General features: G+C 40.0%; 1 protein-coding gene across 1 annotated transcript; it reads right to left on the minus strand.

Annotated features, from left to right (window-relative positions):
* Positions 1-21: 21 nt before the first annotated feature.
* CYB5A (cytochrome b5 type A) lies at positions 22-14,240 on the minus strand. Its single transcript, XM_075744539.1, has 5 exons — positions 13,967-14,240; positions 6,147-6,275; positions 4,470-4,499; positions 1,965-1,999; positions 22-1,118 (listed from the first exon to the last, which is right to left on the minus strand). The coding sequence occupies exons 1-5, from the start codon at positions 14,108-14,110 to the stop codon at positions 1,040-1,042; spliced, it is 417 nt and encodes a 138-aa protein (XP_075600654.1). The 5' UTR covers positions 14,111-14,240; the 3' UTR covers positions 22-1,039.
* Between the last annotated feature and the right edge of the window lie 148 nt (positions 14,241-14,388).

Here is a 14,388-nt window from a genome sequence, read left to right on the forward strand (position 1 = left end):
AATGAATGTATTTCAGCCAGCAAGAGTACACAATTAAACTTTTATTCATGATCATTTACATATGACTAAAGATGTTTACTACAAAATGCAAACTTTGTTATCTTGTATTTAGCAGTGAAAATAGTCATCTTTGTAGTAAAGCACCAAGGAGCACATCACAGAACAGTCAGAAACAGATTCCATGGATCAGTTTTTCCCCCTCACAATGCACATGACAAAGTTGAAGATTTTATAAACATCTAGAAGTTCCAGAACAAATTCTAGAGTCACCTGAGTGCTTGACAGGAACAGTATTATTTAGTAGCAGTTATTTTTTTCTGCCTTTTTTGCATAGAAGAACTATTTTTCACAAAACTGAGACAGGCATAATTGGGCCAAACATTGAATTTCTTATTTCACCTGAATTTTTCAATGGAAGCTAAACAGAACAGTGTGCTAGTAGGAGTATCTACAACAACTGTAAGAGCAAACATCAAAAAGAAAGGGAAAAAAATCAGCTCATTATAGACAGATTGGTAGGGCCCAACAGCTTATAGGCATCTATACCTACTACTCCACTCAGGTTTTTCCATAACATTTCATTAGCATTTCATTTAAACATACTACATGAAGACAACATGATTTTTTAAGTTAAGTTGTGTACATGGACAAATACATGTACACAGTTTTGGTAGTCATTTAAAGCTGTAAAATTTATATGTAAATAGAGTCCTATGGACTCCATTACAGATTAAAAAGAAATAATCAGAATCAGTGTTACATACAAAACAATATTCTAACACAGAAACCAATACAGTTATCAAATAATTCATTAGAGAATAAAATTGTTATACAAAAAGAGAAATGCTGCCTTTTTATCACTTCAGAACAGCAAAGAAGGCAACATTAAGAAAAGTGCGCAGCAGAAAAGAATTGTTCAGTTTTCTGAAAAAGTTGAATTCTTCAGACATCAGGCTTTTGTCCAGAAACACATTGGGTTAGGATTGCTTATATTCTCTCCCAGATCAGTCTCTTCTTGCATAAGTTCTCAGTAAGGCGCTTACTCTGACATGTAGGAACGATACAACAGGGCCACAATAATTGCTGCTATTGCCGGGATCACCCAGTTGGACCATGAACTAGAATGAAGTTTTTGAAACAGCAGTTTAGGAAGTGACAACTAGCAAGTTTAAAAAGAAGAGTCACTGCTTAAAGAAATCCTTCCTCCCAACTCCAACAAATACTTCAAAGTTAGGGCAACGGAACATCTGGTCTGGCCAGTAATACTCCAGCCAAGTAAAAAAGCTTGTACTGTTAAGGCTTTGTACTAGAGCTTACAAGAAATTTGTTTACTACAGAAGAGTACAACTCCAGACATGTTTAAAGTCACACCGCGCTGCCCAGAATATCATTAATTCAAAAGCCATTTAAGTAGTAGCAGCATCACATGACACTTTCAAGCACCCAAGCTCTCCACTCAGAGAGGCATGGAAAAGTCCTCTGAGGTTTCAGCAACAGGCAATTGTCAGTGGGATATAACTTCATAAAGTTTGATTTAGTGGTGTTCCAAAGTGTGTTTTCCCCCTCCCAAGTCTAACAGATTTTCCTTCTTACAGGTACAATCCTTCTATTTCCCTTAGATGCAACAGTTGTAGCAAATTTTAAAAGTGATGCATCCATGTCAGTAAAAAAAGTCATCAATAGCACCAAGTGTCTTCTATTCACCTGAGAGCCTCCAGAAACAAAGGCTCGTGCAACATAAACCATTTGGTAGATACCAATACATTATCAATATAAGGAAAAAATCTAGCTAGTAAGCTAACATGCTGGTAAAGATGCCAACTTGCACTTTACATAGAAAAGACATTTTCACGCACCATCCTCTGACATCTAAGCTTCCAGCAGCTAGAAGCTACTCAACTTTCTAAGTTTCAGAAACATAATCACAAGGAACTTCAAGTTAGACATCAGGGGTCATACTATACCTGGAATTAGACTGGACAGTGGTAATAAGAGTTTCCTGGAAAGCAAAGCATAAGAAGATAATTACATCAGAGACACCCCTCTACATCTTAACCAGCCCCTTGATTTCTCAAAACTCATTAAGCAGGACTAATTTAAAAACAACTCAGTGCATTGCATTTGGAAAGCATTTTCTTAGAATTTCTATAACATACTGTTGTATTAGAAGCTAGCTAACAGCAGTTTCTGTGATTGGCACTGCATCAAAAGTTATTAAAAAATAATCACCAGGATTTTTACTGCAAGTTTTCCATGAAGCCAACTTCAGCCTCAGGTTACATTTGAAAAGTTTTAGTTGCCTAAAAGGAAGATCCCTTACTTGCCTAAAATCTAGTTGAAAAGATTGAATTAATACATAAATATTTCTTATATAGATCCTACATGAAGAAAGCTACTAATTTACATCCACAAAGCTTAAACTCAGTTTTTTAGTGTGGCACTCCAGATGGCAAAAGAATCAAAGTTATAATTGTTTCTGATATTTAATTTGGACTTCTTATTCAGTTTCCACAGAAAAAGAAGCACTACAAGATAAAATCCCAGTTGGGTATATATGCACAATTTATATGAAGACTTATGATTTGAATACTAATTGCACATGGCCCTATGTGCATTTAAAAGATCCAAGCATTAAAACTGCACTTAAATTTAGTGGTACAAGATCCATCACTGAAAAATGAATTGCCTCAGTATCAGAACATTTGCAATTCCTGACATGCTCTCATAGGTTCAAAGAGGCTACTTTTTCAAGTTCCCAAATCATCATCGGTTTACATGTGACAAATACCATGTTTAAAAGAGCAAGACTCAGGTGATTACACCTATATTGGTTTTGTGAACGCCTCCATGAAAAATTAATCCCAAAGCCAGACAGCGTGGCACAGCTTGTTGCCCACACTATCAAGGCTAACACCACCTACAACAGACTTGCCACATCCAGTGCTGCGGGATTGATCCCCACACACCAAGACAGTAAGAAGAATATGGCCCAGCTCATCAAAACCTGTTTTTAAACTGTGTAACACTGGATATGTGCACTGAGGGTACTTTAAATACAGTGCAAGGATGAGAAGGACACTTGAAAGCACAAGGCCTTCTGACAGCTCCTATAGAGCCAGGGCACAGGGGCTAACCTGTCACATCATGCACCCAGAGTGCAATGCAAAGTGAAACTGCCTTATCAGCTCTGCCCACATGTCCTGCTGGAGGAAAGTGCTCCAGCTTCCTTCTGGAATGATGGCATGCACACATGTGCCATAGATAACTATGAACAGCACTAAAACAAGGGAATAAGCCAAACAGGAGTGTAGTAAAAAGTCATTTGGATACATCTCTGCTCCCAACTGAGCACCAAACTAATATTCTAAGTAAGTACTTCACGTTAGTAAGTTTCTGTGAGCTTAATAAAGGGATTGTATACTACAACTTGCACTGGGCAGTCTGTTTCTCAGTTGCATTTATGGTTGCTGCTCTTACAGCTTGTGTAAATTGCCCTGAATTTCAAAAGAGATCTGAATAGCAGCTGTTATTCTTTGTGGGAAGAAGTTCTGAATTCCAGTCACTACTTCATTTTTTATTTTTATTGGTATACTAGTTCCAGTCCTTGATTAATAATAAAATTAATAATTGCTACAGCAAACATTTTAGTGTATATATATTTATTACTTCAACTTATTAATGTTATTGGAAGATGTGATTGTTTCTTAAAAGTAATCTCTCAAACAGCAAGCATAGGACCCTAATCCTACTACACTTCATTTAAAAATAATCTTCAACTATTTCCTAAGTGCACTGCTGTACTGTTAAGCCAGCTCAGAGCAAACATCCTCTACACACAAAGGAGCAGCAACTGTACAAATTAATCCCTGATGCACTTGCTCCTTTAAGGGACATCTGAATTTTATGAGTTTGATAGTTGAGGGCCAACACAACTTTATTCTATTAAAGACTAAAAAAATTAGAAAATAGGTGTAATACTGCACTGATAGGACACTCAGCAAGATCTGCTGAAAGAGTCAGGAAACAGTATTTTTACCTTGAAAAAGGTTCACAACTGCAAATTAACTGATCTATAATACAGCAATCAAATGCCTCTACATTATCTATCTGCTAGTGTGATGCTTAATATATTGGTAACAATTTCCCCCGCACCCCCCAAACATTTACTAATTTAATCCATTCTGTCTATAAACTGAGTACTAGAAAGCCATTGATTCTAGACTCACCTTTTTGCTATAGTGTAATGTCATTGCACTTAGTAACATCTTGGTTCAAAACCACACAAAATAAAGAAAAGAACAGCTAACAGGAAGAATAAGTTGAACCCAGATCAATAGGTTTAAGAGACCTGAAACACTACACTTAAATCAAGCTGAATTATTATTGCCTTTGGCGGTCTACCATTTACAGAGAGACACCAGCCCTAATACCTAGAAGAAACAATGTGGCATTTCAAGAAACATACTTACTGTTGGTTTCTGAAGCTTGCTTCTATCATCCTGCAAGAAAACAAGCAAAAAAACCCAACATTAGACAAAAACCCAAAGCATTCAAATAACATTTATCACTAAAATCACTTTGCAATTTTAGTCTGTTAATGTGTACCTAGGAAACAGACTTGCAAAAGAGCAGATGTCAGTGTATGATTTTGAGCTACCATAAACAAGATCACTTCCTTAAGTAATATTCCCAGTACACAATACAGAAGTGAAACCCGAGTCTCCAACATATGTTACTGTATTTTGTGCCCATGCTCTTGCATTTCCTTTGTCTCTAAACAGTACACATAACCTTAGCTTATACACTGATTACATATTATTAGTTTACTTCTACCTAGTCTACTTGTATTTTCAGGCAGTCACCTAACTGGTTTTGGTCCAATGTTCAGTACAAAGGTCCCAAATTCTATGGATCTTTCATCAACTCATCAAGCCTTAATTGAAATAGTCACATTCATTACAAAAAAGCCCAACAGTATATAATCTTGACCACATTGTATTTGTACATTAAACTATCAAGTGGTTTGTTTCATATCAAATGAAAACAGGCACTTATCAAACAAGGAAAAACTGGACTGGCAGCCGGGTTAAGAACAACTTTACTGGCATCAGCTGCCATCTGAAATAGATGACAAGCCTGAAAGGCTACAAGTGTACATCACAGCTGAATTATTTTGTATTAGAAGAGGCTAGACTATTAATATGTGTCAAGAGAGGACCTAAGACAGATACAAGATCAGGAATCTTACTGTTAAATATGCTACTCAAGACAGTGATATCTACCTGGAATGCAAGGCAAAACATACACAAAACAGATATAAGAGGAAAACAGAAGACACAGGGATGGGCAGTGAAGCAGATGGGCACACTAGCAAGTCTCTAACAAGTGGTCTTCAACTATTAAGATGCAGGACAACTTAAGGCATATCTGAAGGAAGGCAAGACAGCAGCTCTGTAGCTAGTAATAAATCCTCCAAAGCTTGAGGCAGCAGCAAGATGCTTGTTAAAAGTACAGAAATGGCAAGGACAGATTAGAAAAGAGGAAGTCACAGATGATCAAGTGGGAACTGATCATGAACAACCCCGACAACTACAAGTAGGGAACACTGATACAGCACAAAATAGGGGGACCCAGGGAAGGGGAAGACAGAGCAAACTAGAAGATGCTTAGAGCAGCCATTTTCTAAACCTACATATGAAGAGCCAGGATTGTACTTTTAGGACCAGACGGAAGCCTAGTGTATATATTTACAATGATGAAAGAATGAAAGCAGCTGTTAGTAATCACTCTACATATAGACATAAAAAGGTCTAGAGATTCTGACATAGCACCTTCAGGGCTATAAAGTCTCATAATAAAGCTCACATGGTACAACAGAAATTGCATGATTCCATATTCGGTTTATTCAATGTAAAATATTTCAAAGCAGCAAAATTTTAGATGTGACCATCTTTATGCTACACTAATCAAATCCCTTCACATACAGGGAACCTATCTCCTCCAGTCCTCATCCATCCAACAAACAGCTGGAGGGCTGGCATCCAAACTAGTAGCTCTACTTCATTTTGAAGAAAATTACCAGATAAATAACTAGATACAAAAACACTATTAGTAAACTGCAAGTACTGGTACTCTCACATACTCACCGGATGAAGTTCCCCAACAATAAAGGTTTCTGACAGTGTCCTTGCATCTGTGGAATGGCCAACATCTTCAAAGTTCTCAGTAGCATCTCCCCCAGCTTGCTCCCTGAGGACCTCTTCACCACCTGGGTGCTGCAATTTTTAACAAGTTTGAATTTGTACTGAAAATCATTCCACATTGTAGAAATTCTTTATTTCTACATTTCTAAAAATAAAAATTGTCATTGCAAAATCAGCTGTTTGACTTGGAGCTAACATAAACCTCTCTGAATAACTAGAGAGCTTTATGTATTCTCTGAAGCCAAAACCAAGGAAGCTAAATCTCTACTCCATCAGCAACAGAGCAGTAAGAGGAGTTACCCCTACCAACTAGCATTTAGAACATTAAGGGAAACAGTCAGTCTTAACAGCCCAAACTATTATCTAAGTTATATACCATGTTCTCAATTCTGCAGGATATGTGTATTTTTATCCAAACAAGGCTTTATACAGCAAAAGGATAAAAGCCAAAACATGTAAGTTGCAGCAAGAACATTCCAGGTAGATAGAAAAAGAGATGTTCACAAGAGCAATCAAGTACTGAAACAAGTTGGCAAGGGAGCACACAGAATCTCCAACCTTTGTGGTTGCCTAGACAAGACGCTAAGGAACCTGACCTTCAAGTTAATCCTAGTTTGAGCTGGTGGTTGGGCCAAAGAACCTTCAGGGCTCCTTTCCAAAATAAATTATTGTATGATTATCTAGTAAGCCAGCTACTTTGCTATTGTCTTCTACGAGCTTTCAGGTGTGCTTAAGCAATTCCAATTTGGTTTTAGCAGACTATGGAATCCCAGAACCATATTGCTGATAAAACCCTCAAGATGGTAGAAAAGTCATCTCACAGTGCGTCCTAATACCTCAATCCATCACCATGCCCTTAACCTAAATCCCTGTTCTCCATTGACTTTTATTCTTCCCCAGGATGCACTTTTGGGATCACATGCAGTTCCACATTTCCATCCATCAAATAATTCTGTATGTATATCACATACATACAGAATTACACATATCACATCATCTAGTTCAGTGAATTTTCTCAGCTTCAAGTGACTCATTTATATAACAGGTAAGCAACATGCAATAAAAATTCACCACTCAACCTTTAAGTAGGAAACTACTACATAAATACCAGGAATGATTGGGTAAGCAAGCTGAAAACACTTTATTACTACTGCCTTGGATTAAGGCAACCATGAAATAAGTTCTAATACTTTACCAGTGACAGAGGAAATAAGGCTTTGGGGCCTCAATTCTGTTTTTAATGCTCCTGACTACAGGATTTAAGATTATGAAAATAGGCTAAAGTTCTACTATTTAAGGTCATCTTACCTGGAGTATTGCTGAACAGAAAGGCTATACTTAGACAGCAGATGAAAGAAATGACATTAACATTTCCACTACTCTAGGCAATTCAGGTTAGCATTTACTTCAAATCCACCATGTTAACCTCCTATCAATCCTTCTCTTCCAACAAAAACAAGACTTGTTCATACAGCTCAGGAAGACACTATGACTACCAGTTTTCAGCAGTACCAGAACTCCAAAACTTGAACCTTTGCATTAAAGGCAGGCATTTATTTTAATAGATCAAGAAAGTTGGTTTTTAAAAAACCCCAAAACAATCTGACACTTTTTAAAGAGCCAAGATACCACAGCTAAAAGGGTAAGGGATCCGTAGCATGACTAAGCAAAAGCAAGATTAAGCAATTGATGTAGAGATTAGGCAGAGCAGTTGAGCCAAAAAAGGTTAAGAGAGTGCATGCAGAGTAAAGATTATGCAAGTAGACGTGCAAACCAAAATCCTGCCCTTGAATGCATTCTGATAAGTATTCAGGGAAAGGACTGAACAAAAGTTGAGGGATCATGTTCAGTACCTTGAAATGTATAATACATTTAAGAAGCTGGACTAGGGTCTAACAGGGTCTCCCAGATATTGCCACAACTAAGTCTTCAAAGAATTCCTTCAGCAACATGGGGGTTGATTTTTTTTTTAATACCATGCTAAAGAATTGCATTCCCCAAAATAGAAAAATAGATGTGGCATCTTCAGCAGAAGAGGCAGAACTCCTTGAAAACATGCTTACCAAACAAGACATCAACAAGTAGCAAAAGGCACCAAAGTTAAACTACCTATGAAGCACTAGTAGCTTGAGTAGCATGCTATATCATTATGCATTGCAATGAATCTAAACCCTACTGTACAAATAAATAAAACACTAGTTACTCCAGCAAGTTGTCAAGATCACATGGTTTATACTAGTTCCCCCCAAAAAAATCCACCAGCCAAACCAGTGGATAACTACGAGTATAACTGCATCTACATTAAAACTATTTCAGAGTACTTTAAGAAACTACCTGCAGGTTGCTGACTCCAGAATGTTCATATACTAATTTGTTCCCAAATCTCCTCCTTGTGCCACTACAAAGCAATCAGGTCACTATATCGGCAGCTTCACTGAGGCACTCCAGCTTTTCTCTGTAGAATTAGGTTTTGGTCTAATTACTAATTGATCCCCCTGTCTACAAAGCCACAATATTCATATCAACACAGTGACTGCAACCACCCCTCTCAGTGGCTATCACACATCAAGTGAAGTGGACAAACACCCTGACCTCTGCCACCACTAGTTCCCAACTTAAGCCACCTAGCAGATGATGTTACTACTAACCTCCTAGATATGCATAAAAGCACTTTGAAACTAAATACTTTTCTTTTAGATGACACCTCTTCCTAAAGATGCAAACCCCCTGCAAACAACTAGCATGTAATACAAGCAATTAATGAAAAGACTTCACCTCCCCTAATGAAAGGGAGCAACTGTAGTGTCTCAAAGGGTAAGAAGTAACTTTTGATAGAAAAGCTGAGCATTTTCCATGGCTCAATGAATCTCCCAAACTTTTTACAGGGCCTTTGTTGACATTTCTGCATAGGTAACAAAGCTTGCTACCAGAATTTCTACTTTAATGAAGAGCCTCTGGATAGACCCTGGAACTGGTAAAGCCCACAAGACTATACAGATAATGACTCCCAAACTGAAATCCTGCTGATGCAACTAAAGTGTTTTTGCAAGTAAAATCATGGTTCAAGGGAAGTGAAAAATTTTTATTTTGCTGATAAATCAAGCTAGTCAAGCTCATTCCTAGGACATTGCCAATATAACAACACAGACATCTATTTTACATGTGTAACACAAGTCTGTACAAAGCCAGCACAGACCAATTCCTAACTGCAGTACATTAGAAAGTTTTAGGTAAAGCAAATAAGCAGTTAAATTCATTGCTCTCATCTGGGTCAGAAGTCTGCAATTACTTCATCCTGAACATCTATCACCTCTTCTCCCCCCTCACTACAATCATGCAACTTCCTCAGTATCATAGTTCAAGACTTTATTAAAGTATAACTACCCTAATTCACAATTCCTGCCCCCTCCCCCTTCCCATACTGGCAGAATCACATCTAGGGTCCAATTTAACCTTTGGGAGATTAACAAAGCTCTCCACTAGTGGCAGTCTTATAAATTCAAGCTTTGCTTTCTGCACTACAGGGAATGACAAGCAGAAAGGAGCAACAACAGAGCCAGAAACAACCAGAGAACCTTAGCTTTATTGTGCAAGACAAACACTTGTGTGTTTTAAGGGCACTTTCATGTACTCTGAAGAGTCCTCTACGTTATTTCCTTAATTTAAGTTACAGAACAGAAATTCTGTGCTCATGTAAAATTTTAGGAGCCTACAAGAGTAGATCTCTTTACGAGAGTACATTTTTGAAAACCATCATTAGGGTTTCAGATGAACTGCGAAAGAAATGCCCAGTAGCTGGGTGCCCATTTCCCCACTTACAAAACAATTACAGCTTGCAGCATCTTGCATAAAAGAGTGCTAAGAAGTGCTATGTTCCAAAGCATTTTCAAATCTTCCTGCAAGCCTCGGAGCTTAAGCAAGTGATAACACTGGTTTTAATCCATAGTCTGCATGGTTCTGCAATAAAAATCCACATAGTGCACTGATAGGCTTCAAAATGTGCTGGTATCAGCACCTTTTGTTGTAAGTCATTTATTCCTTTAAACATGGAAGGTATTACGCTACTCCTCCAAAATATCATCATACTGGACGAATGTAACTTATCACCACACAGTGGAGAGAACATTTTTCATTCTGACAGAGTAAAAAAAAAAATGTTTTTCTGCCCAAAACACATTCTGTGGGAGCCATCCATTCTGTTTAGAAACAGGGCTATGAAGGCACAACTTCACACCTTCTGAAAACCCCATTTTCATTGGCCATTAATCTTTTCACTAAATTATGAGATCACCAACAACTGGAGTAACCTAAACAAAGTCTGTATTAGATGAATATTAAATACATACTATTTGTCTCAGAGAAGTTCCTATTCTCATTAGCTTCTCTGCCTAGCTTAAGGAATCCAACCAAGTTCCCACAAAAGCCATAGGGAAGACTCTCACCACAATGGGAAGTAGATCAAGACCCTGATCCTTTCATTCTTATAGGCACAGCTACTCTAGTTTAGCTTATTAGATTCATGACAAAGCCTGACTAGTGGGATTGCTTTATTAAACTATGGAGAAATACTATCAAGCATTACCAACACACTTAACCTGCTAATTGACATTTAATATTACTCACTTATGTAACTATTTGTAATACAGAAATTGCCATAAGAACATGCTGTGAGTACAATGCTGAAATACACATGTATTTCTAGTAGCTATCTTCCCTGAAATGATGTGGGACCTGAAACTATGAAAAGGTTTCCCAAATTATCTGTAATACAGGTCTGACAGCCTTTGAATAAAAAAAAGATAATACACAAGTTTCTGGTCTCAAGAATAGTCTTTCATGCCAAGAGCTTTCAGATACTGTACTCCAAAAGCTGAGGTCTCTGGATTTCTTCTCCTAGAGGATATATTTTCATAATCAAAGAAAATTCAAAGATATATATTCAAGTGATAAAGTTTTCCCAAGATCTGCCATTTAAAAAATATTATAAAAAAAGCAGTTGCTGGAATATTCATCTTCAGTAACCCCTAGGATAAGGTGTTTAAGTACACAATCCTCTCCTCCTTGAGCACTTCATCTGTATCTCAAATGATCTTTTTCAAGCCTTGTCCTTAGAAAACCAAGCTAATATGGTCACACTACGCAATGCCTCCACTCCTTTTCAGCCTCACCACCCCCACTCCACTAATCTCAGTCAAGCGTTCAGAGGCTGATGGTTCCCAGAAACCAAACAAGTTTCACTAAACATCTACAAGTTTGTTGAGAAGACAATAGCTGGACAGAGGAAATATAGTCTTTAAGTACTGTAATGTAGTGAAAAGCAGCAGTGTATTTTCACTTACTAGGCATGAGAGCATCCAGGGTGTCTTTAACACTGAACCACTGTGAAGTTTTCAACTTAATAAGAAATTTCCATAAGTTAATGCAGTGGCTGGAAAGATTGCTTGTTGAACTAAGAAATGGGACTGGGGAAGTCAGCCTCTGTTCCCAGTTCTTCACTCCCTAGTAAACTGATACTTTTATTCCTTTACTACTTGGGAAGAGCAGGAGTGAGAGGATGTGCATCCTCTTAAGTACTATTGGACTTGTTTTAGTAGCATACATTTAATTCTTGAAATATCTTAAGCTTTTCTACTCCTGCAAGGAACTGCAAGAAGTATAACCGAGTTTGACCAATAATACTATTGAAACAGTTAACGTAATCCCCACATCACTGAACACACCAGCAAGAGACTAGCTCCAATGTCTCCTCATCTGTCACATGCAAATGCCTCAGGATGTCTGACAGTGTCAAAAGAATTAGCACATCGTTTAATAAATTAACCAGGTATCAAAAGCATTCGAAAAAGGTAAGTGTCACATTAAATATTTTAATCTAAGGGTTCCATCCCCCCCAAAAAAAAATCACCAACACAATGAACATGACCATATCCAAGAGCTTTCTTTAGGAGTGTAATTTCATTTACATACTTTGTTGAAAACAGTTATCCAATCTCATTCCCTTATTATCTCAGAATGAGCCAGAAATTTCAGCTCCAAGACCAGCCATATTACATTGAGAGCTGCTTAGTGTGAGGCTAAATTTTGACCCACGTGTACCAGAGTGAATCAGGCATCCCACAATCATCCAAGAAACAACTATTTAACTGCTTAAACTGAATTAACAATGTTGTCCTGAAGGCTGAAATGAAGACTTTCTTGAAGATTTACACAAGGTAGTGCCTCTTAATATTTAATAATTTCATCACAGGTACTGAAGGATGAGGCTGTCAGCTTGTTTGTGCAACTGCTTATACCCAAAAGGTCATTAGATACTGGAATTTTGTCAAGTGTGGGGGGTTTTTTGTGTTGTGTTAGGTGGGGTTGTTTGTGGGTTTTTTTATTGGGATGGGGTTTTCCCCCCACTCCCAATCTGGAAGCACTTATACAACTATGTATCAACCAAAACTGATCCAGTTTCCAAGAACAGCTACTTCCATTTCTCAGGGTACATGAAAGGCTGCATTCTCTTCCAGGGCTTCTATAATTAAATTGGCCTTGCCTGCATAACCAAACAAACATTTCCATAACTAAAGGATGAACCAGACCAGAGATAGAGCTAGATGAGAAAACAAACAAAAAAATAATCAAGAAAGAGTCAGTAGATCAGTTTCACAATCTGCTTTGCTGAGAAGCTGAACAATTTGTGCTGGCATACTGCTTAAGAATTAAATACTACTTGTGTCAACACTGCCTTTGAAAAATGGCTTGTCAGCTTATTTCAGAATGCTCAATTTATACTTTAAATTTTAAGTACTTACAACCACAGAAATCAAGATAAGGCTATAGAACTACAACATCACTACTAATCGGAACTGTATTCCCACAGAAATTAATGTAAATCTGTAATAACACGTCTCAATTGGATGCTAGATCTCTACAGATAATGGGGGTGAGGGCAGAAACTCAAACTATCACTGACAAATCCCAGCTACATTTAATACTGAAAAAAAATTGCTCAGGAGTGGCATTTCTCTACTTCCACAGAAAAACGCTTTAGTTCAACAGCTAGAATGCTTTTGTTTATTAACCATGAGTATCAATGATTACATCAATTGTTCACCATCACCAAGTGATCAAGAACATCAATCGTTAACTGGGGGAAAAAACCAACCAAACAACGACAAAACCCACGACGGAGCTCAGCGTGACCAGCGTGCTGTGCTGGCGGCACGGCGCTGCCTGCCCCGCCGAGCGCAGCCGGACAGCAGTAACAGCACAGAGTCTTTGGGCAACTTCGGCTTCTCCGCTGGCAGAAAGTTTAAAGGCAGCTGAAGGGAGAGAGCAGTTACTAGCAGAGGATTACACGTGAGTGGGGGCCGGCGTGCTGGGCACACTCGGGTTTCTCCTGCCCGCGAACAGCCCGGAGCCCGCCCCGCCGTTAGAGCGGGAGCCCCCAGGGCCGCCGACCCCGCTGCACACACACAGCCCCCCCCCCCCCGGGCGCCACGGCCAAGGCCCAGCCCCGCCGTACGGCTGTTTCCCGAGAGTACTATCGCGGTAGGCCGAGGGCAGCACCCCGCCGCGCCGCACCCGCGGCGGCCGCCTCCCGCCCGCGGTCCGGGAGAGGCCGACGAGAGCCCGCAAGGGGCAGCCCACGCCCCAGCACACGGAACCAGCCGGCAAGTCCGCACCGCCCCGCGGCCTCGGAGGGCGCTGGCACCCTCAGGTCCCGGCAGCGCGGTGCCGGGTTCCCCACCTCTCCTCCGCCCTCCCCGAGCACTCGCCTCATCCAGAAACTTGGTGACATCGTAGATGCGGTGGTGCAGGATGATCCAGGTGCTCTGGCTGTTGTTGTGCTTCTGCACCTCCTCCAGCCGGTAGTACCGGCCCCGCCACGACTCGCTCCCGGCCTCGCTGGAGCCCACCATGTCCCCGGGCGCAGCGCGACGCTGCCACAGCACCACGGGCCCCCGACAGGCTGGAGCCACGCGCACACGGTCAGTGGAGCCCGGCCGCAAGCTTATCACCGCCTGGCTCCGCCCTCCCCCTCCCTAACGGCTTCTGATTGGTGAAGCGAAGTGCCCTTCAAATAAGTCGCCAGGCCGCGGGGGAGGGACTTGCGGGGTGGGTCAGCGGCCTCGTGCCCCGCCCTCTCCCCCCCCCACCGCGGACCTCAGCGGCGCCCGGCACGTGACCCGCTGGCGGT

Source organism: Balearica regulorum, chromosome 2 (genome assembly GCF_011004875.1).
Source record: "Balearica regulorum gibbericeps isolate bBalReg1 chromosome 2, bBalReg1.pri, whole genome shotgun sequence".
NCBI classification, from domain to species: Eukaryota; Metazoa; Chordata; class Aves; order Gruiformes; family Gruidae; genus Balearica; species Balearica regulorum.